This window comes from Alexandromys fortis, unplaced genomic scaffold, assembly GCF_014885135.2.
Source record: "Alexandromys fortis isolate MF-2015 unplaced genomic scaffold, M_Fortis_MF-2015_v1.1 scaffold_283, whole genome shotgun sequence".
NCBI classification, from domain to species: Eukaryota; Metazoa; Chordata; class Mammalia; order Rodentia; family Cricetidae; genus Alexandromys; species Alexandromys fortis.
The window spans coordinates 789851-813472 of record NW_026068164.1 but is presented as its reverse complement, the minus strand read 5'-3'; the positions used below and the strand labels follow the sequence as shown (position 1 = coordinate 813472).

The 23622-nt window shown below is 46.4% G+C and overlaps 1 protein-coding gene across 22 annotated transcripts in view; it reads right to left on the bottom strand.

Annotated features, from left to right (window-relative positions):
• LOC126491964 (protocadherin gamma-C4) overlaps positions 1 to 23622 on the bottom strand; it is a 182201-nt gene that overhangs the window by 75932 nt on the left and 82647 nt on the right. The window contains exons 1-2 of one of the 22 annotated variants that reach the window (XM_050128008.1): positions 22105 to 22270; positions 10083 to 10625 (exon numbers count right to left, since the gene is read on the bottom strand). The exons of 14 other annotated variants lie outside the window; for them this stretch is intronic. In XM_050128008.1, coding sequence (XP_049983965.1) covers positions 10083 to 10625; positions 22105 to 22251 — 690 coding nt within the window. In that variant the 5' untranslated portion in view covers positions 22252 to 22270. Of the gene's footprint in view, positions 1 to 984; positions 3626 to 5415; positions 8275 to 10082; positions 13495 to 15282; positions 17931 to 21561; positions 22271 to 23622 lie in introns of those variants that run through there. 7 more of the 22 variants (XM_050127986.1, XM_050128000.1, XM_050128002.1 and 4 more) reach the window with 7 other exon arrangements.

Below are 23622 nucleotides of genomic sequence, written 5' to 3'. Positions count from 1 at the left end.
TGAAAATAGCATGGCCCACAAAATCCGCAGGTAGGACGGCATGGCTATTATGGCTATTATTAATACTTTTTATGCAAGTTTTATTTTAATGTTTGAATTCCGTGGGTATGCGCGTGTCTTTTTGAGTATGCGCATATGTGAATGTGGGTTCACGTGAGGTCCGGGAGAAGGTGGAACTGGAGTTTCAGGCAGTGGTGAGCCGCTAGTTGTGGGTGCTCGGCCAAAGAGCAGCCGTGCTTTCAACCACTAAGCCAATCTCTCCAGTCCCCACCAGAGTTGTTTGTAAAGTGAATTCTTTTGTTTTTTAACAAGCAAAATAAAGACGAAATGTTTCGTTTAAACTTTGAATAGCATTATTGTTATCATTTAAAATGTAATAAAATATAATTGTATTTCATATCTAAAACTGCAAGGCATTTTAATGAAAAACTCAAGTGAGATTTTCATATACTTGTGTGTGTTGGAGGCAGAAGGAGAGGGAGGAGAGAATTAGTAATCGAAGCCAGGACTAGGGCATACTACACAAGCAACCCTCAAAAAAAAAAAAAAAAGAATTCAATATGCTTGGATAGGAATGTATTTAAGCACAGCCAACCTCCTTTTGTGTGTGCTGGATAGAAATGGGCATATTCCACATGAAGCACGTGAGCTTTGTCACCGAGTCACGCTTTCACATCCCTTCCAAACACAGTGATACCCATGAGTTTGGTCTAGATTTCCCTTAGGCGCTTTAAGCTCCAAAAATAGAGCCGGCCAGTTGAGTCATGCGTTTATTCTCAGCACTCGGGAAGCAGAGGCAGGTGGATCTCTGTGAATTCCAGCTCAGTTGGTCTACACAGAGAATTCCTGAACAACTAGGACTACATAGATTTCTGTCTCAAAACTAAACAAAAACAAAAGCAAACACAAACGAAACCTTAAAATAGCACTACTGTATTGGAGTGCATTGGGGTACCGGCGTATAAAAAGTATAAGATTAAATACCTGGTTAAAGGTCTTCTCGTCTGCTTCAACACTAGTAGTTAAAATGTTAGCCAACAGTGAGGAGGAGCTATCTTTGTTGAGAATATCTTGTGCGGCTGGATAATCACCAACAGATGTGAGAAAATTAAATTCTGGCTTAGCTTGATCTCCTGGCACGCACAAATTATAGGCATAGGGCAATGTTCCTTCACTGTAGTTGGGTGGAAGTACAGGTGGAGACTTGGAGCTAAGAACCGACCCGAAGCAGGCAGTGGTTGACAGGCTGGAAGACTGTCGCAAGCGCAAAGCAATGGCCAAAATTATCGCGAGGAGGAAAAGCACTGAGATCAAGGCCAAGGCCACCACCATGTAAAACTGAAGCTCACTCTGAGAGTCGGAAGGGGAGGGATGATCGACGAGGTCCGGCAATTCTTCTTGTAGGCTGTCTGCGAAAACTAGAAGCAATGTAGCAGTGGCAGAGAGCGGTGGCTGTCCACCGTCCCGCACAGCGACCAGAAGGCGCTGCCGAGCTGCGTCCTTGTCGCCCAAGGCACGCGCTGTGCGCACCTCGCCAGTGCGCAGGCCCAGGCTGAATAGCCCAGGGTCGCTGGCCTGCAGCACGTGATACGACAGCCAGGCATTGTGTCCAGAGTCTGCGTCCACTGCCACCACTTTGGTGACTAGATATCCGGGCTCGGCAGCGCGAGGCACCATGTCGAAGAGCGCGGAACCATCAGGCTCCAGCGCAGGGTACAGCACGCGGGGTGCGTTGTCGTTGCGGTCGCCCACCAGCACGCGCATGCTCACGTTGGCGCTGAGCGCGGGAGAGCCCTGGTCGCGGGCCTGCAGTATCAGCTGGAAGGAGCGGAGCTGCTCGTGGTCGAAGGCGCGCTGCGCGAACACCACTCCACTGTCCTGATTCACGGACACGAATGATGACAGCGCCTTTGGGTCTAGGTCGCTGGCGATGATGGAGTAGGAGACGAGGCCATTTGGTCCCAGATCTGGATCCCATGCTTTGACCTGGGTTATGGAGGTACCGGGCTGGTTGTTTTCTGGTACGTTTACCAGATAGGCGGGCTCTTGGAAGACAGGTGCATTGTCGTTGACGTCAGCGACGTGCAGAGTGATGGTTGTGCTGGAGGAAAGGGGCGGCTTGCCCCTATCTGTGGCTGTGATAGTGATGTTGTACCCCGGGGTCTGTTCCCGGTCTAGGATGCTATCTGTTACTAACTTGTAGTAATTATTGGAAGAAGAATGAATCTTAAAAGGACTGTTTCCACTTAAATTGCACGTGACTTCTGCATTTTCCCCGGAATCTCGATCCCGTACTTTGAAGAGGGCCACAACCATTCCAGAAGGGGAATCCTCCAAAATCTGGTCAGAGAGGGAAGTGATGATTATTTCTGGGCTGTTGTCGTTCTCATCTAGAACTTCTATAATTACTTTGCACTGTGAAGAAAGAGATCCTCGATCCTTTACCTCCACATCAATCGTATATCTTTCTACTTCTTCAAAATCCAATGGCTGGCGAGTTACAATATCTCCGGTTATGGGATCCAGAGAGAACTCATGCTGCTGGGCTTTGTTAGCCACTCCCAGGAAGGAGTACGTGAACTCTGCATTGCTGCCCTCGTCCTGATCGGTGGCTCTCAGCCTTAGGACGGCCATCCCTGGAGGCACATCTTCCCGAAGGCGGACCTTGTACACATCTTGGCTGAACACTGGGGGGTTATCGTTGGCATCAACCACTCGGATTCGGAGCTGAGCGGTGCCACTTCGAGGCGGGTCCCCACCGTCTACAGCTGTCAGCACCAGATGGTGTGTGCTCTCTGTTTCTCGGTCCAGCATCTTTTGCATTTCTAATTCTGGGTATTTGCTACCATCCGGGTTGTCTTTCACCAACAATGAGAAATACTCGTTAGGACTTAGCTGATACTTGCTTAATGAATTCACACCAATATCAGGATCTTTCGCAGACTCTAGAATTGTTCTCATCCCTGGACTGACGGATTCACTTATTTCTAGGTTTATTTCATCTTTTGGGAATTGAGGAGCGTGATCATTAACGTCCTCAACCTCCACAACGACATGAAAAATATTCAAGGGGTTTTCCAGTACGGCTTCCAACTCCAGCTCACACCTTCTTCTCTCCTTGCATATCTGCTCACGGTCTATGCGGTCCTTCACCAGTAAGTCCCCGCTCTCCGCGTCTACGCTGAAGTGCAGCTTCTCAGCGCTAACCCGCAGCTTCCGAGCCGACACTTCCAGGACACTGAGCCCCAGATCCTTGGCCAGGTTCCCCACCACAGAGCCGCGGTCCAGCTCCTCTGGGATGGAGTAGCGGACCGGCTTGGCCAGCGCCGGACAGAACAAAGGCAGCAGCAGTGTAAACAGTACCTGCGGGCGGCTGGGGCGCCGCCTGTGCGCGCAGCTCCCTCCCATTGTAGGCTCGGGTTCTCTCTGGGTCTTCGGTTATTCACAGTAGGTTAGAGTGCAGTCTTCCGAGGTGGAGGTGCGTTCGGTCCTGGACAGTGGGACCCCAATTTGGGACTGGGATTCGGTGTCTTAGTCTCTGTGAATCAGAGTTCCCTTTGGAATGTATTCGTTTCTGCGTAGGAAATTCCAGCCTAGAGACCGAGGGATCCGGGTCTTCGGAGCTTGCGCTGCACTGGCCGACAGCGGCGCCCAGAGGCTTTGAGTGGAATTGCAGTCTGGCATTTCATATTTTGAGGAATCTTTTATTTTATATAAAAGCAAATTGATAGCCAAATATTTTATTTTTTCTAATTTTTTTTGTTTTCATCCTGAAAATTTTTAATGTTAAATATTATGCTTAATTTGTAAAAAATCCTCATTTTGGGTAGACTGAAGGACTATTTCCTTCAAATAAAAAGGCATGAAAGAAAGTAAAGGGAATGTACACAGACCCTAAACCATGGCCCACATTTCCCAAATCATCCACCCGTAAGAGATGACTATCACTCCTTTTGGGGGTAATTATCTTTTGTCATCAACCCAACCTTTGTCAGTTAATGCAACCCTGGCTGTATTCAGTCATCCTGGATATTCAATATTGCTCTTAAGATTTTTAATAGAATATTTTTGTCAAAAGAGTTCTGTTGAAGCTTGCTTTTTTCAATTAATGGAACTGAAATGTACACAGAATAATAATTATTACTCTTGTGGGACAAAGATGTAGAACAACAATTTCAATGACTAAACAGCGTTATAACTCCAGGTGTGTACTTACCTCCCAGGAATCTACAATTAAACAAGTGTTGACACAAAAATGTTATGGTCTCAGGTGTATTTGAGACTAGGTAGAGCACTCCTTTTTCTAGTAACTTCAGCAGAGTAATAATGAATCCAAAGATTGAACCAAATATATCACTATTTTCTTGCACTAAATGTGCTCACCAATATCTCCACTAATCATTCATTTAGAAGGATTTCATGTAATCTTTGCTTAAATTCTAATCCCCTGCAGAAATGCCAGTTCTTCCTTTGCTCTTAGCTCTTAGTTTATTTTAAAGTTTTGACCCAGTACTTTTGGGTTTCCTCTGAGTTTTCTTCTACATTAAAGATGAAATACCCTTATCATACATGCTTAGCTTCTGTTCTTGGGAACACACACATTATCCTTCCCAAATCCGTATTTATATTTTAGCTTTACTTAGTGGCATGTTTAATTGTGAAGGAAAAAAGACAAAGAGAACAAAAAAAATCTCCTCAATCTAACCATATAAATTCCTGGAATTGTTGGGCTAGGAAAGTCATATTAAAAGACTGTATCTCTCATATAAGATGTTACATAGTTATAGGCAAAAGGAAAGACAGTGGGCTAATGGGTATGATTGTGGTTATAAAGATCCTAAGCACGTAGTTATAAATTGTTGGTCGAGTATCAATTAAAAACTTAAAATCTCTGAGGCGTATATTCATGTATTGTTTGAAAAATATAACTGCAAAGACATATTGACTGTCCTTAATGTCCGCAATGAACAGCGATAAACTTGGCTTGTGTATCTGGTGGGGTGAAGGCATTTGTTTCTGACATTTACCTACTTTTGACAAACTTGCCTTCAAAAGAGCTTTCTAAAGCGGTAGGGTTGCAGCACATGGCCCCTGAGGAGGGCACAAAAATCAACAGACACTTCCAGATGAAAATGGTTCCCTTTTAGGAACTGTCAATGTTGTACAACACAATACACAAGGTTCTGCAAGGCTACTCATGACAACCTTATGCAATCTCAGTGATTTTCATGACAGTTTCCAAAATAGTCTTAGCCACCAGATTCTACTCTTTAACGTTTCAGCGAGAGGCATGTGTCGCCGGAACCGAGGGAAGTGTTTTTTAAAGTAGAGATCTACTATTACTACCACACGGTTTCGAGCCTAAATGTAAATCTGACCATAGCTGTTTAAAGAAAAGGTAAAATCAGCACTCACTGGCACCAGAGGGGCATCTTCTACAGGGCACTTCGAATCATCTAACAGAGACAAAGGATCTTTTTTCTCGCAACTCTCCTGGCTGATGAGCGTGTCTGCGTAGTTGGGCTGCGGAAAGATCAGGTGACTTTTCCTGGAATCAGCAGTGAGGGAAACCTCGTGCGAATAGGTTTGCAAGAAAGCGCGCACCCCGTCCACGCCCACATAGTGAGAGGCAGGCAGGCCACTCAGTCCATCTCTGGAAGACTGAAGCGCGTGAGACTCGTGCCAGCGCCGAAGTTTGATTGCCAACAACACAATGACAAAGGCGAGAAAAACACAGGACACCACTGCCACCGCCACTACTAGGTAGAGGGTGAGGCTTGAGGTTTCAGAGTCCTGCGGTGGCTCCAGGTTGCCCAAGTCCGCCAGAACATCGGGGATGCTGTCAGCTACTGCAACAGTCAAAGTGACTGTGGCGGAGAGAGGAGGTTGGCCGTGGTCTTGTACCGCTATCACTAGACTCTGCTTGAGGGCATCCCTCTCCAGCAAGGCCCGCGCGGTGCGCACCTCTCCCGTGTGCAGCCCCACCGAGAAGAGCCCTGGTTCGCTGGCTTTGAGTAGACGATAGGACAGCCAGGCATTCTGTCCGGAGTCTCTGTCCACCGCCACCACCTTCGTCACCAGGTAGCCCAGCTCTGCTGAGCGGGGAGCAAGTTCTACCCCAGTGGAGCCGTCAGTGGGTGGAATGGGGTACAAAATTTCTGGTGAGTTGTCATTCTGATCCAGCACCAACAGGGTCAAGGACGCATTGCTGCTGAGGGGAGGCTTCCCGCTGTCACTAGCTGTCACCTGCACCCGCAGTTCGCGGAACTGCTCATAGTCAAAGGAGCAGAGAGCGTACAGGATGCCGGTGTCTGAGTTGATGGAGATGTAGGAAGAAAGTGGTGTCCCCTCAATGGTGTCCTCAGCCAGAGAGTAAATGATCTGGGCGTTCTCTTTGCTGTCGGGATCCAGGGCTGTCACTGAGAAGATGGAAGCGCCCCTGGGGTTGTTCTCTGGGATATAGGTAAAGTAGGAGCCCTGAGAGAAGGTGGGAGGGTTGTCGTTGATATCTGCCACTTGCAGAGTGAAGTGAGCTTTGCTTGACAAAGGTGGGTTTCCCCCATCAGTGGCTGTTACAGTGATGTTGTAAGAGGATACCTGTTCCCTATCAAGGGCTCTCTGTGTCACTAGCCTATAGTAACTATCAATGGACTTTTCTAATTTAAATGGTAGATCCCCTGAGATGGAACAGGTTACCTGTCCATTCTGCCCAGAGTCTAAATCATGTACGTTTAACAGGGCTATGACAGTTCCCGCAGGCGAATCTTCAGCCGCTGGACTGAAGAGCGATGTGATGGTCACCTCTGGAGTGTTGTCGTTTACATCCTCTACTGTAACCAACACCTTTGCAGTTGCAAGATAGGCCCCTCCATCTTCAGCCTGGATTTCTATTTCATAGAAGCTCATTTCTTCATAGTCTAGATTTTCAGCTATTTTTATCTCCCCAGTATTTTTGTCTATTTGGAATTTTAGCAATTGTGTATCCAGCAGTTTTCGGAATGAGTATGTCACTTCTCCATTGGCGCCTTCGTCTTTGTCGGTGGCAGTTACCTTTAGCAGCTGGGTGCCCACAGGCAAGTTCTCTGGAATGTTCACTCGGTATTCAGGTGAGGTGAAGACTGGAGCATTGTCATTTGTATCAAAGACAGTCACAGTGATGAGCACAGTGCCTGATCTGGGAGGGCTACCCCCATCAGAGGCCACGAGAACCAGGTGGTGAATCGCCTCTTCCTCACGATCTAGGGTGTGCTCCAGCACTAGCTCCGGGTACTTGACGCCATTAGCCCCACTCTGAACGCCTAGGGAGAAGTGCTTATTGGGGCTGAGCTGGTAGCTCTGCAGAGAGTTCACGCCCACATCCGGATCAATAGCTTCCGGGAGAGGAAAACGCATCCCTGATGCGACATTTTCATTAATTTTTACATCTAGAGTTTCTGCTTGGAATTTTGGCGCATTGTCATTGACATCCGTTACCTCTATCTCTATCCCGAAAAGTTTCACCCTGTCCTCCACAAGGATGTTAAAGCTTACGAGACAGGGCGCGCTCTGGGCGCACAGCTCCTCCCGGTCGATCCTGCCTGCCGTGACCAAGCTGCCGCCTCGCGGGTTCAGGGAGAAAAGCTGCGACCTACCTCTGGAGACGATGCGGACCCCGCGCTCCGCCAGCTCGCGGGGCTCCAGCCCCAGGTCCTTGGAGATATTGCCCACAAATGAGCCTTTCTCTAGTTCTTCAGGGACAGAGTAGCGGATCTGCCGGGCTGCGGACTCCCAGGGCATCCACAGCAAAAGGAAAACCAGTTTGGTGCGCTCTGAGAGATTCCTTTGAGCGGCCATTGTCTCCTGACCACGATCCGCCGGGCGCGCTGTGTGTGTTTCACCTGGTTCTTTTCTTCTTTCTATGGCTAAGGAGTCTCCCGCAGATGGAGCACCTTAAATTCCGGGGTGATTTTTGTTGCAGTCCAGGAGCGGGTTTGCAGGAACTGAGAGATTTTAAGCCTTTGGACCCTGAGAATTCCAACTGGGCTCTGGCGGAGTTTTGCTCCTCGTAGGTGAACAGCGGCGCTCAGAGTCGGAAGAAGTTACTGCACCCACTACAGTCAGCGAATGTATCTTTCTGTTGAATTGTTTTATTTTATATTAATCCTTTGATTTCTCTGTTCATTTTTTTTAGAAAGAGTGTGACATTGAAATCAGGGCTTCACACATGCTAGAGTTCTCCATCACTGAGTTATATCCGAGCCCTTCTCAACTTGTAGGCTACTGGGGAGTGTAATAAGTTAAATTGATAATATTTGCAACTTATCTCCAACAGGAGCATACCTACTTAAAGCATGAATAATGTTTATTTTCGTGTTGAAAAATTTCACAACTTTGATATTTATTCACACGGAGATAACTATACTCCTTTTGATAGAATTCACTGAAAGATTTTATTTTCTTTAATTTTATTATGTTGTTTAGTTTATAATGCAGCCAGAGGCTGACATGATAGTCTATTATTATTAACAATTTTTAAAATGTACTTTTTATTATATAGAATTGTTATTGAAAATTTAATTAGGCTATTTAGAAATGAATTCATCAAATAATTAGAAAGTAAAAGGAGCAAACTTTATAGTTGCTTACTAAAATGCGACGTAATGGGAAGAAAACATATACGGCATTTCAGGCACCAGAAGCAAAACCAAAGATACAGTGATGTGATTTTTTTCAGTATAGGGAGTCAAAGGATGTGTGTGAGCACAGTGCTCTACACATGAGCTAACCCCCATCCCTGAAGTTGAGTTTTGAATAAGTTTCTATGTCAAGTATCTTATTGTATCAGAACATTAATAGCAATATTAACAATGGCTTCTCCTTGGCAGTTTATGTGGTAACGTGAAGAAGGTGGATACAAATTTATAGTTTTGCCTGCCCACCCACACCCAGAAGTCACAGGTTTACTTCTTTTTACAGAGGAAACAGGTTGTTTAAAAGTGTTTCAGTCAGTGTGGCTGAATTGTTCAGACATTTTGTTATAGTTTTAAGAGGCATTGTCTTGTCCCTTGAGCATTGGAATTCTAGATAGGTACTGGCCAGACCCAGGTATGAATTTTATCCTTTTTCTTTCAAGGACCTTAAATCAAAGTCAGAGACTGAAAACAAAAGGGCAAGAACATCTCCCAGTTTCCTCGGAGATCATTTCTTTCAGTCTAGAGGAAGAGATTGAGAAAAGGCACAAAAGCAGTTCTAAGGAAAAAGGAGGAGTAGCAAAATCTATGCCACTTACATGGAAGAAAGCTAGAAGTAAAGTGGAGGAGAAAAATCCCTGTAGGCCAGTTACATTAACTTTCGGGGACTACAGAACCTTGGGAATGTGAACAAATCTTAATCAAGTCCCAAGAGAAGCATCTGTCACTGAACAGAAATCGGAAGATCTGTTAGCTGGTGTCCCAATCACTTCTCAAGTGCTCATGGGTAGAAAAAAAACCCATGAAAATAAATGAAGACACCAAAAGGCGGCAGAAATGATTTACAATGAATGTTTTCTTAGAAAGGAGCACTGATCTGATAGTTCAACATGCTTTAACATTTTAGACATTATATAGACTAGATGCATAAATTCATTTAAGTAGCAAGTTTGGAGAGGTTACTCATTTATTTGGTTAGACACCAAGACTACTGCTTTAAAAATTATTTTGTGTTCATGAGTGTTTGGTCCTCATATATAAGACGGTGTCAGATCCCCTCATCCCCTGGAACTACAGTGATGGCGGTTAAGAGCCCCCGCGGGTGCTGGGAACTCAATGCATGTCCTCTGCAAGAACAAGAACTCTTCACCCTTGAGCCATTTCTCCAGCCCCAAGAGTTTTACTGCTTTTGTTGCCAACCAGAGCCTTACGAGATATCTCCAATTTGTTAACTTTATTTTTTCCACTGAAGGATAAGATCAATTTATGAATGAAAAGTTGTCATTTCATAATTGAGAAGACATGGTGGCAGTTAGCTACTGGTTTTTCAAATATGAACTTAGATATGAAAGCAAAGTTACTATGCCTGAAATAAGAGAAACTAGGATTATTAAAGAATAAAACGAAACTTACCGGTGTTAGAGTCTCAGGATGTGTTGTTAAATCATCCCCAACGTGAAGCGGGATTAAAGCCCCCGGAGAACTATTGCAAACTATGTCTTCAGCAGAAGGCAGGGGTGCGCTACATTTCAGGAAATTTAACTCTGGCTTTCCAGTATGCCCAACGCACAGATTGTAGGAATAAGGCAGAGTCCCCTCATTATAGTTGAGAGAAACCCCTGGTCTAGTCTTAGAGCAAAGACCAGATTGAAAGCAGTCCCAGACAGAGGGGCTGGAAGAGTGTCGCAATCGAAGCGCGATGGCTAGAATCACAGCCAGGAGGAAAAGCACAGAAATCAAGGCCAAGGCCACCACCAAGTAGAACTGCAGCTCAGCTTGAGGGTCAGGGGATAGTGGGCGGTCAGTGAGGTCTGGCAGGGCCTCCTGCAGGCTGTCAGCAAATACTAGAAGCAGCGTGGCGGTGGCCGAGAGAGGCGGCTGTCCACCATCGCGAACACCAACCAACAGACGCTGCCGCGCCGCGTCCTTGTCTCCCAAGGCACGCGCTGTGCGCACCTCGCCAGTGCGCAGGCCCAGGCTGAAGAGTCCGGGATCGCTGGCCTGCAGCACGTGGTACGACAACCAGGCATTGTGTCCCGAGTCTGCATCCACAGCCACTACTTTGGTGACCAGGTATCCTGGCTCTGCGGCGCGCGGTACCATTTCGAATAGCGCTGATCCTTCTGGCTCTAGTTCGGGGTACAGCACGCGGGGTGCGTTGTCGTTTCGATCGCCTACCAGCACGCGCATGCTCACGTTGGCGCTGAGCGCGGGCGAGCCCTGGTCGCGTGCCTGCATTGTCAGCTGGAAGGAGCGTAGCTGCTCGTGGTCGAAGGCGCGCTGCGCGAACACCACGCCGCTCTGTGCGTTCACGGTCACGTAAGACCACAACAATTTAGGTTCCAAGTCACTGGCTATGATGGAGTAGGAGATGTGACCATTGGATCCCAAATCCGGGTCAGAGGCGCTGACTTGAGCGATGGAGGCTCCGGGTGGGTTGTTCTCCGCCACGTGGACTATGTAAGACGACTTCTGGAAAGCCGGGGCGTTATCGTTTACGTCAGTGATGTGCAGAGTGATGGTTGTACTGGAAGAAAGGGGTGGCTTGCCCCTGTCTGTGGCGGTGATGGTGACATTATACTGTGGGTCCTGCTCTCGGTCTATGGCTCCATCTGTTACTAACTTGTAGTAGTTGCTAGAAGAAGCCTGAATCTTGAAAGGCAGGGCTTTGCCTATGTCACAAGCCACTTCTCCGTTTCCCCCGGTATCCCGATCTCTCGTTTTGAAGAGGGCAACCACCACTCCTGGGGGAGAATTCTCCAAGATACGTTCAGAAAGAGAGGTGATGACTATTTCTGGACTGTTGTCGTTCTCATCTAGGACTTCTATGATGATTTTACACTGTGTGGAGAGACCGCCTCCATCTTTCGCTTCCACTTCCATGGTGTATCTTTCTACATCTTCGAAATCCAATGGCTGGGTATTCCTAATCACGCCTGTTTTCTCATCTAGAGAGAACACGTGCCTTGTGCTCTGGGCCGTGCTCCGAAAGTAGTAACTTACCTCAGCATTGACGCCCTCATCCTCATCAGTGGCTGTCACTTGCAACACGGAGGATCCTGGCGGCAGATTTTCACTAACACTGGTTCTGTATTCCTCCTTGCTGAACGCTGGAGGGTTGTCGTTGGTGTCCTTTACAGATATTTCTATCTGAGTGGTAGCTCTTCGAGGCGGGTCCCCTCCATCCAAGGCAGTCAGTATCAAGCGATGAGACCTCTGTTCTTCCCTGTCTAGGAGTTTCTCAAGAGATAGCTCCGGGATTTTGCCGCCATCAGGATTAACTCTAACCATTAGTGAGAAATAAGGGTTGGGGCTTATTTGGTAATCTTTAATTGAATTCGAACTTATGTCGGGGTCAGTGGCAGGTTCAAGAGGTATTCGTGTACCAACTGACACAGTTTCTAGAATTTCTAAACGCGTTTCTTTCTTCTCGAATTGAGGAGCGTGATCATTAACGTCCTCAATTTCCACAACGACATGAAAAATATTCAAGGGGTTTTCCAGTACGGCTTCCAACTGCAGCTCACACCTTCTTCTCTCCTTGCATATCTGCTCACGGTCTATGCGGTCCTTCACCAGTAAGTCCCCGCTCTCCGCGTCTACGCTGAAGTGCAGCTTCTCAGCGCTAACCCGCAGCTTCCGAGCCGACACTTCCAGGACACTGAGCCCCAGATCCTTGGCCAGGTTCCCCACCACAGAGCCGCGGTCCAGCTCCTCCGGGATGGAGTAGCGGACCGGCTTGGCCAGCGCAAGACAGAACAAAGGCAGCAGCAGTGTAAACAGTACCTGCGGGCGGCTGGGGCGCCGCCTGTGCGCGCAGCTCCCTCCCATTGTAGGCTCGGGTTCTCTCTGGGTCTTCGGTTCTTCACAGCAGGATAGAGTGCAATTTTCTGAGGCAGTAGTGCGTTAAACCCAGGACAGCGGGATCCCAGTTTGGGTCTGGGAATCGGTGTCTTAGTCTCTGTGAATGAGAGTTCCCTTTGGAATGTATTCGCTTCTGCGCAGGAAATTCCAGCCTAGAGACCGAGGGATCCGGGTCTTTGGAGTTTGCGCTGCACTGGCCGACAGCGGCGCCCAGAGGCTTTGAGTGGAATTGCAGTTTATCTTGTTTAGAAATCCCTTTCCAAAATGTATATATTGTTCTGAATATGCAGCTATGTAATAGCCTCAAAATTTAATCTTACTATGGGATTACAGTGAGTACTTATGTATTAAGGTTTTAAAGGCAATTATATATAATTGGAAATTTGTACGACACTGTAGAATATTAAGTATTGTGTTATGAATCTTCAGGTATAGCTCAGACCAACCAACCACCTTCAACAGTGATGAATATAAAACCAATCTTTGTCTAGTGTGCATTGATCTTTCTGGCTATTGAGGAGAAAATCCAAAATATATGGTGTAATTTAACACTTTCTTTTTTTAAAGAAACAAAAATACCAGTAATTTCATTTCCAGCCTATTTATGTTCTACAATCTGTTGTCTACACACAAAGCTTAAAAGCACCAGCACTGCTTGCTTCCCACAGCCTTTCCAGTCATCAGCCCAGTTACCTATGTTGTGGTTTTAGAGCTAAGGGGCAGTTGGGTGTGAAGTCATGTGTCTGCATGCACAAGATAAAGAATTGAAGATGAGCCTGGGAGATACAACAGGACCCTGAGTCAAAAAGCCAACTGAACTAAACCAAGACAAACGAAAATGTCCTCACCTGTGCTCTTGTAAACCACTCTGATAAAAACCACACAAAAGACACGGACGAAGTAGTGGGGCCAGTTGGGAAGAGGAAGGGGAAGGTTGGGAGTAGGCTGGAGGTGAGGGGTGGTAATGAGAACTGAATGTGATTGCAACACATTGCACACATGTATGAAAATGTCATGGTTAACATATGCTAATAAGCATTGAGATGTTCTGTGTAGACTGTTATCTACTTACCATGTCATAGATACATACATCATGAGTATCTGTGTTGTTTTCCCCAAATTAACGTGCATTTTACATGAATTAATTTAAATACAGATGTGACTCCTCAGAAGAGAAATTTGAAAAATTTCTATACTACATAATTAGAAAATTAGATTTCCAGAGAATTCTTATTTTCTTCTATTAGCATACAGAAGAAAGAGTGGTTTCTTCTACTTCATTTTTAAGGCGATGCAGATTGAACCCAGAGCTGTGCACAAGAGCTAGTTTCAGGACAGGCTCTAAAGCTACAGAGAAACCCTGTCTTGAAAAAACACATTTTTTTTAAGACAGTGTTTTTCTACATAAACCTGGTTGTCCTGGAACTCACTCTGTAGACCAGATTGTCCTCAAACTCACAGAGATCTGCCTGCCTCTGCCTCCCAAGTACTGGGATTAAAGACAGGCACCAGGCTGTAGAATAGACATTTGGAGGTTTCATCTCTTTCCCTTTCTTTTTCAGGCACAGGGAAACTGGGTGTCTCACACAGGACAGCCAAGTACTCTGCCACTGAGCAATACTCCCATCTCCAAGTTATGTTCAAGTGTTCTCCTGCATGCCATCCCTGAATGTTGACCTTATGTTGAAAAAACCAAGTAATAAATTATTTTTCCTAATAGTTAAAATCCAAGAAAATCTTTTTAGATTCTTCTGCAGCAGGTTCGGATACCAGTTTCTAACTTACATCCTAACTACTTCTTGAGGTTGGCGAATTGAGCTGGAGACAAAATTTTAATTCCCTATATTTGACAAATTTTTAATTCCTCATATTAGCAACTTCTCTTGCACAAGCATACACTTGAAAGAAGAGTGTCAAGCTATTTTTCATAACTTGATATTATAGCACTAGGAAACCCAAGCCTTTAATGTCATTACTGTAAAGGATTCTACAGTTTTCACCATTAAAAGAAGAAAAGACAAAAAGGCTTTGCTGGGGTTTGGGAATCATAGCTGAAACTTGAATCACCCTCAGAAAAGATTTCCTTTTTGTTTTGTTCTTCAAGACAGGGTTTCTCTGTAGCTTGGGAGCCTGTCCTGGAACTCACTCTGTAGCCCAGGCTGGCCTCAAACTCACAGAGATCCGCCTGCCTCTGCCTCCTGAGCACTGGGATTAAAGGCGTGCGCTACCACCACCCTGCCTCAGAAAAGATCTTTAGCACAAATAATTTCTACAAACTTACGGTCTAAAAAACAATGGTTCATTGAGGTATTTTCCTGTCACAAAATAAAAATGTGGGGGCAGAGACTGGGGTTTCAGCTGTTTCTCCAAGAAAGGGTCACCTATTGTTTCACCCTTACGGAAGGGTCACACTGGAAACTGTTTTACGAGGAAGAACTACACTGAGGGGCATGAGGAACAATGACCACTTAATGTCAAGAAGAGAACTCCAGCTGGAGAGATAGTAGAGAGCCACCAACCATGACCAACCAAGCCGCTCTAGCCATGCAGGAAAATAGGAACCGCCCCTACTGACAAGAATTTTATAATAAAAAAGTGAAAATCATATCAGTGATGTCCGACCAATCAACTGAAAGACTAGGCTCAGTGAAAACTTGAGTGGTTACAAATACGTAAACATCGACTTATGCAACATGAAAGCAGACAGCTAATTATCATAAATTAATAATGGGAAAAAACCCAAACTCACAGGAACCAAAGGAGTGTCATCAATGGGAAACTTGGACTCAACTGAGCTGCACACAGGTTCGCTTTTCCCACAGCTCTCCTGGCTGATGAGCGTGTCTGCGTAGTTGGGCTGCGGGAAGATTAGGTGGCTCTTCCCAGAGTCAGGTGTTAGGGAGAACTCTTGAGAATAGGTCTGTAGGAAAGCTTGAACCCCATGCACGCCCACAACATGTGATGGTGGTACCCCAGTCAATCCGCCCGACGTAGCCTGTAGCCGATGCGAAGCGTGCCAGCGCCTTAGCCTAAGGGCCAGCAGTGCAAGTACAAAGACAAGGAAGACACAGGAGACCACAGCAACTGCCACTACCAGGTAGAGTGTGATATCAGAATCAGGGTCTGCAGGAGTGTCGACACTACCCAAGTCAGCCAGGATGTCGGGGATGCTGTCTGCCACAGCCACTGTGAGAGTGACGGTGGCAGAAAGAGGGGGTTGACCATGATCCTGGACAGCCACCACGAGGCTTTGCTTGAGTGCGTCTCTGTCTAGCAGCGCCCGAGCTGTGCGCACTTCGCCTGAGCGGAGCCCTACTGTGAAGAGTCCGGGCTCACTAGCCTTGAGCAGACGGTAAGACAACCAGGCATTCTGCCCCGAGTCTTTGTCCACCGCCACCACCTTGGTCACTAGATATCCGGCCTCTGCTGAGCGGGGCGCCAGCTCCACACCGGTGGAGCCATCTGTTGGGAGGGAGGGGTACAGGATCCTGGGAGCATTGTCATTCTGATCCAGTAGAAACACAGTCAGGGAGGCGTTGCTGCTGAGTGGGGGATGTCCACTGTCGCTTGCCCTCACCTGCATCTGCAGATTTCGAAACTGCTCATAGTCAAAGGATTGCAGAGCATAGAGCACACCGGTGTCGGAGTTGATGGAGACAAAGGAGGAGAGTGGAGCTCCCTGGATGGTGTTCTCCACCAAAGAGTAAGTCACCTTAGCGTTCTCACTGTCATCGGGGTCATGGGCAGTAACTGAGAAGATGGAGGTGCCTCTGGGGTTGTTTTCAGGGACATAGACTGAGTATGAAGTTTGAGAGAAGGCAGGTGGATTGTCATTGATGTCAGCTACGTACAGGGTGATGTGACTTTCTGTGGACATGGATGGGGTTCCCCTGTCTGTTGCCGTCACTGTGATGTTATACTCAGAAGCTTTTTCTCGATCCAGAGTCTGGGTTGTCAACAACCTGTAGTAATCATCTACTGAATTTTCTAATTTAAAAGACGGGTTCTCCTGGATGGAACAGACAACTTGACCGTTCTTTCCTGAGTCTTGATCTTGAGCATTGAAAAGAACGATTACAGTCCCTGGAGGCGCATCTTCCCTCACGGGGCTAAACAGAGATGTAATGGTCACTTCCGGCCGATTGTCGTTTACATCTTCTACCATAATTACCAGTTTGGTCCGCCCTTTGAGTCCCCCACCATCTTCAGCCTGTATTTCCATTTCATATAATGAACATTCTTCATAATCCAGAGTTTTCGCTACTGATATTTCTCCGGTATTTTCATGAAGATGGAATAACAGGGACTGTTTTTCATTAATTTTCTGGAATTTATATGTCACTTTCCCATTGGTACCCTCATCCGGGTCGCTAGCTCTCACTGTAAGCAGCAAGGTGCCCGGGGTCACGTTCTCAAGGACTTTCACGCGGTAAAGCGGTTGGTCGAAAACAGGGGCATTGTCGTTTGTATCCAACACTGTGATCTGGATGAGCGCTGTGCTGGAGCGGCGCGGGTCGCCGCCATCGGAGGCTGTGAGGACCAGGTGGTGAATGGGTTCTTCCTCTCGGTCCAGGGTGCGCTCCAGCACCAGCTCTGGGTTTATCGTTCCATCGTCTCCAGTTTGCAGGTGTAGAGAGAAGTGTTGGTTGGGGCTGAGCTGGTAACTCTGGAGGGAGTTTATGCCCACATCTGGATCAACCGCTTCTGGGAGTGGGTACCGTGCTCCGGGGGCAGCGATTTCGCTGATTTTTACTATCAAATTTTCAGCCTCAAATTTCGGCGGATTGTCGTTGATATCAAGCACCTCTACTTCCACCCCATAAAGTTTCACTCTGTCTTCAACTAGGACTTTAAAGCTTAGGAGACAGGGAGTGCCCTGGGCACACAGCTCCTCCCGGTCTATCCTGCCTGCGGTGACCAAGCTGCCGCTCCGCGGGCTCAGAGAGAAAAGCTGAATCTTACCTTTGGAGATGATGCGAACTCCGTGCTCCGCCAGCTCACGGGGATCCAGTCCCAGGTCCTTAGAGATATTTCCCACCATATAACCCTTTTCCGTCTCTTCTGGTACCAAATAGCGGATCTGTCTGGCCCTGGCCTCCCACAGCATCCCTAGCAGCGCGCAAAGGAGGATCAGTCTTCCGCAGGGCGGGCGTCTGGTGCCGGCAGCCATTGTTGCCTTTGCTCCGGAATTTTCTCAGAATGCTTTTTGTGCTCACTTACTCCCTAGTCTCTTCTTTCTTCCCACAATTGTCCGATGATACTTATTCCTCAGGAGAAAGCCAGAGCACTCCAAGTTAAAATGTTGAGCTTTGCCCGGGAACCAGTTTGTAGGATACACAGGGCTTTGTGTAGTTGCTGACGTGAAAATCCGGATGGAATGCGGAGTTTTCCTTTCAGTTGGTGAACAGCGGCGCTCAGAGTCCTAAATGGTTACTACACCCTCCTTCCCTCCGTTCCTTTCTCAAGCCTCCTCTCCTTTTGTCCCCCCTCCCTTCCCCTCTTCCCAATCTTTCTTTTTTCTTTCTTTGTTTCTTTCTTCATCCACCCATCCCTCCATCCTTACTTCCTTTTGTTCCTTCGAGAAAGTGTCTTACAGAAATGGAGTCACTTAGGCTGGTCTTGAAGGCTTGTACTCAAGCAATACTCCTGCCTCAGCCTCTGGAGTGGTTCTACTCGTGTGAATCCTCTCCCCCGTGACATATTTGATTATAGATGATTGATGAAAATAGTATTGGATTCTTATTGTGATTTTAGATTTTCTAAGCATCTTCTTGTATTTATATTGCAAAACAATGACAATTTGTGAATATCTGAGTTGTAAATGAAGTGGAATGATATTTCTGTATTAACTCTCTGAAGAGTTTTAGCTTAATGTTAACCTAATTCACTTTAAATTTTGGATGTACATACTCTCTAAATTGTTATAATTTTATTTCTATGGTGCTTTGTTTTGCATGTCTTTACAACTCTTAGACATAATTTTGATATGAATGTTATGTAATATCTATCATTTCCTTTATACTTGTATGATATACGTGTTTATTCCATAATTATATTGGTTCCATTATTTTTCCTGTCAGGACCTCATTATATAGCCCTGGCTGTCCTGGAACTACTATATAGACCAGACTGGCCACAAACTCACAGAGATACTCCTGTCTCTGCCTCCCGTGTGCCGGGATTAAAAGCGCACACCACCAAGTATGGGTCATAATTACACTAAATGAATATATAGATGGAGTACCTACTTTGAAGATATAATAAATTTATCAATTTTAATGATAAAATTCATAGTTTCTTTAAAACTTTTGTGCTATACAAAAATTTTACTTGGACGATATTTATATATTTCTTACCTTACCTATTTATATAAAAATCTTAACAAGATAGAGGTGTGTGTGTGTGTGTGTGTGTGTGTGTGTGTTTAAAGACTAGGTTTCACTGTGTAGTCCTTGGCTGTCCTGAAACTCACTCTGTAGACCAGGCTGGCCTCAAACTCATGGAGATCCTACTTGCCTCTGCCTCCCAAGAATTGGGACAAAATATGTGCTGTCACAAGGGACAGGCAGGATTAAGGTTTTAAACTTCACATTCATGTGACCATTTAAACCTTTCCACTAGTTCACAAAAGGTTTAGCTTTTGATGTGAATGCATGGTGCATGTACAGGTATTGGGAAAATAAAAATTAACATTTGAAAAAGGAAATGTTCAATCCTTCATCATGACAGTGTGTGTGTGTGTGTGTGTGTGTGTGTGTGTGTGTGTGTGGTGCTGGGGATGAAACCTAGAACTTCAGCATTCTAGGCAAGTGTTCTACCCCTGAGCTACATCCCCAACCTTCACACAGTTCAAGGGTTGAGATATGGCTCATTAGAAAATAACTCGCCTAGATGTATGAGGTCATGAGCTCAATCCCCAGGACAAGAAGAAAAGAAAGGAAGCAAGAAATTATTAAATCTTAAAGTGGGCATTCACTTTTTCTTTTTCAAGACAGGTTTCTCTGTAGCTTTGGAACCAGTCCTGGAGCTAGCTCTTGTAGACCAGGCTTACTCAAACTCACAGAGCCTCTGCCTCCCAAGTGCTGGAATTAAAGGTGTGTGCCACCAATGCCCAGCAATCATACACTTCTTATTCTAAAGTTCATTTAAAGTTAAGTAATAATTTAGTGAAAAGAACACAAAATACAGAATGAATGTCTACGACTAAGAAGTAAGTGGTAATTGGTGTTATGCATAGAAGCAATATGTTCTTAAAGACGTCATCTACTATATTATGACTGTCAGAGGAAACCAAACAAAGACGTAATATGAGATGGCAGTCTTGTATGCATACCTAACTAATAGCTTTGGCCTTTAAGAAGCACTAACTCAGAACCCACCACAAGCACGGTGGGAAAACCTTTGTGACTTCAAATTATAAGATGAATCCAGTGTTTTCTCCTTACCCTTCCTTTTTCAAAGATTATATATAAAGGATCAGAGGAAAGTAGCCAGTGGTGGTGACACCTTTAATCCTAGCACTCAGGAGGTAGAGACTAGCCTGGTCTACAGAGTGAGTTACAGAACAATCATACACAGAGAAACCTTGTCTCAAAACGCAAAACCTCCATACCCAAGACAAAACCAAAACAAAAAGAATTGGAGGAAAGGGCTAAACAGAGATGACTCAGCAGTTAAAAGCACTGGCTTCTCTTCCAGAGGACCCACATAGTGGTTCATATCAGTCTATAACTCCAGTGTCTCCACTGCACCCCGTCCTGTAAGTAGTGCTCCACCACTGCACCCCGTCCTGTAAGTAGTGCTCCACCACTGCACTCCGTCCTGTAAGTAGTGCTCCACCACTGCACTCCATCCTGTAAGTAGTGCTCCACCACTGCACCCCGTCCTGTAAGTAGTGCTCCACCATGGCACCCCGTCCTGTAAGTAGTGCTCCACCACTGCACCCTGTCCTGTAAGTAGTGCTCCACCACTGCACCCTGTCCTGTAAGTAGTGCTCCACCATTGCACCCCATCCTGTAAGTAGTGCTCCACCACTGCATCCCAACCACAATCTTTTCTTTCCTGTAGGATCTCACAGTTCCCCCACAAAGTGATAGAACTCAGTGAGATGAGTCTGAAGAACTCAGCAAGTCTCTTTCATTCCACAAACACATAAGTAGTTTTCATGTCTTTTTAGGGGAGTCAAAAAGCCTTGACTTTGTTAGGTAAGTCTAAGAAGCTAACTATGAGGAATAAACACAAGAAAGGGAGCTCGCAGTGAAGTCAGTAAAGAGGGATAACAATGAGCTTAATAAAGGATGAAGTAACTTTTTTTGGTTGTGTGGTTGTTTTTTGTTTTTGTTTTTGAGACAGGGCTTCTCTGTATAACAGATCCCTGGCTGTCCTGGACTTCCTCTGTAGACCAGGTGGCCTCGAACAGATCTACCTGCCTCTGCCTCCTGAGTGCTGGGATTAAAGGCTTGTGCCACTTACTACCTGGCAAATTACTATGTACTCTAAATTTAATGTTTGCCAATGTATACCATAATAGAAAGAATGGTGATTCAGATTTACAATCCAGCCTGCAGGAGACTGAGACAGTAGAACCTCCCATTCTAGGCTGGGCTCTGACACACAGTATAATAACTTCCAGGCCAGCCTGGGATACATAGGGAGTCATGAACCAAGACCACCCTAGAAACTACAAAGCAAGACTCTGTCTCAAAAAAAGTGAAAATCAACAGGTAAATTTCAATCACTTTGAAAAAAAAAATGTCCACTTACTGTGTTGTGAAGCTAACAGCACACACTCTCAGTACTGTGTGGATGGTTCACTACACCGTAAACCCGTAACCTTTTACATTTCTTTCTGGAGCTCACTTTATATCACAGTTCACGTCATTTTAAAGATGAAAGGAAATAGAACTTTGAGCCATTTTAACTTGTTTGAAGAGGACTCACGCGACCAGAAAACGTGCTGTATTGGCATGTAACTATAGATAGTTGGGGAGTTCAGGAAGAGAAAAGCAAAAGTTTCAATGAAACTCACCGGTGTTAGAGGTTCCGGGTGGGAAGTCGGCTCACTGGGATCACAAAGTGGAAACAAGGCCCCCGATGACTCAGGGCAAAGAAGGCCTTGTCCTGAACTCAATGGCTCACTGCATTTTAGAAAATTACACTCTGTCTTTCCGACATGTGCACCATACAGATTATAGGAATATGGCAAAGTGCCTTCGCTGTAGTTGGGGGGAACCACAGGTCTAGATTCAGAACAAAGTCCAGGCTGAAAGCAGCCCCAGACAGAGGGGCTGGAAGAGTGTCGCAGTCGAAGCGCGATGGCTAGAATCACAGCCAGGAGGAAAAGCACAGAAATCAAGGCCAAGGCCACCACCAAGTAGAACTGCAGCTCAGCTTGAGGGTCAGGTGATAGTGGGCGGTTATTGAGGTCTGGCAGGGCCTCCTGCATGCTGTCAGCGAATACTAGAAGCAGCGTGGCGGTGGCCGAGAGAGGCGGCTGTCCACCATCGCGAACACCAACCAACAGACGCTGCCGCGCCGCGTCCTTGTCTCCCAAGGCACGCGCTGTGCGCACCTCGCCAGTGCGCAGGCCCAGGCTGAAGAGTCCGGGATCACTGGCCTGCAGCACGTGGTACGACAACCAGGCATTGTGTCCCGAGTCTGCATCCACCGCCACCACTTTGGTGACCAGGTATCCTGGCTCTGCGGCGCGCGGTACCATTTCGAATAGCGCTGATCCTTCTGGCTCTAGTTCGGGGTACAGCACGCGGGGTGCGTTGTCGTTGCGGTCGCCCACCAGTATGCGCATGCTCACGTTGGCGCTGAGCGCGGGCGAGCCCTGGTCGCGGGCCTGCAGTGTCAGCTGGAAGGAGCGGAGCTGCTCGTGGTCGAAGGCGCGCTGCGCGAACACCACTCCGCTCTGTGCATTCACGGTCACGTATGACCACAGCGATTTAGGTTCCAGATCGCTGGCTATGATGGAGTAGGAAACATCGCCATTGGATCCCAAATCTGGGTCAGATGCGCTGACTTGGGCGATGGAGGCTCCAGGTGGGTTGTTCTCGGCTACGTACACCAAGTAGGATGTCTGATGGAAAAGCGGAGTGTTGTCATTGACGTCACCAATGTGTAGGGTGATTTTTGTCATGGAGGACAGGGGTGGCTTGCCTCTATCAATGGCGGTGATGGTGACATTGTATTCTGGGGTAAGCTCTCGGTCTAAGGTTCTGTCTGTTACTAATTTATACGAGTTTTTGGAAGATGAGATGATTTTAAAGGGCACCTCACCGTCTAGTCCACAATTAACCTCCCCGTTTTCCCCGGAATCTCTGTCTTGGATTTTGATCAATGCAATTAGTGTTCCTGGCGCTGCGTTTTCTGGAATCGTTTCGAGTAGAGAGCGAACTGTAATTTCTGGTCTGTTGTCATTTTCATCCTGAATGTTAATTTCAACTGTGCATTGAGCAACCAGGCCTCCGCCATCGCGCGCTTCCACCACTATAGAATAGTCTTTGATTTCTTCAAAATCCAGTGTCCTCTGTGTTGTAATTTCTCCACTCTTTGAATTTAGACTGAACACTTGTCCAGCTCTGTAGAAGGAATAAGTAATCTCTGAATTCACGCCCTCATCCTTGTCGGTAGCTGTCACCTGTAGCACAGTTGTGCCTGGTGGCACGTTTTCCGGAAGGCGAACTCTGTACACTTCCTGGTTGAACACCGGAGGATTGTCGTTGGCATCAGTGACCTGGATCCGAAGCTCAGTGGTGCCACTTAGGGGAGGATTCCCGCCGTCTAAAGCAGTCAGGACTAATCGGTAGAAATTCTGCTGCTCACGGTCTAACGTGTTCTCCAATACCAATTCTGGGTATTTACGACCATCTTGTTTTTCTTTATTCACTAGTGAGAAACTAGGGCTAAGAGAGAGTTTATAATTCTGTAGCGAGTTTAAGGCAATATCTGCATCTTCTGCTACCTCTAATATAAATCGGGTGCCCGGTTGTGCAGACTCACTTATTTGCAGCTCTGAGAAAGTGTGCGTGAATTTTGGCATGTGGTCATTAATGTCCTCAAGCTCCACGCTCACGTGATAAAA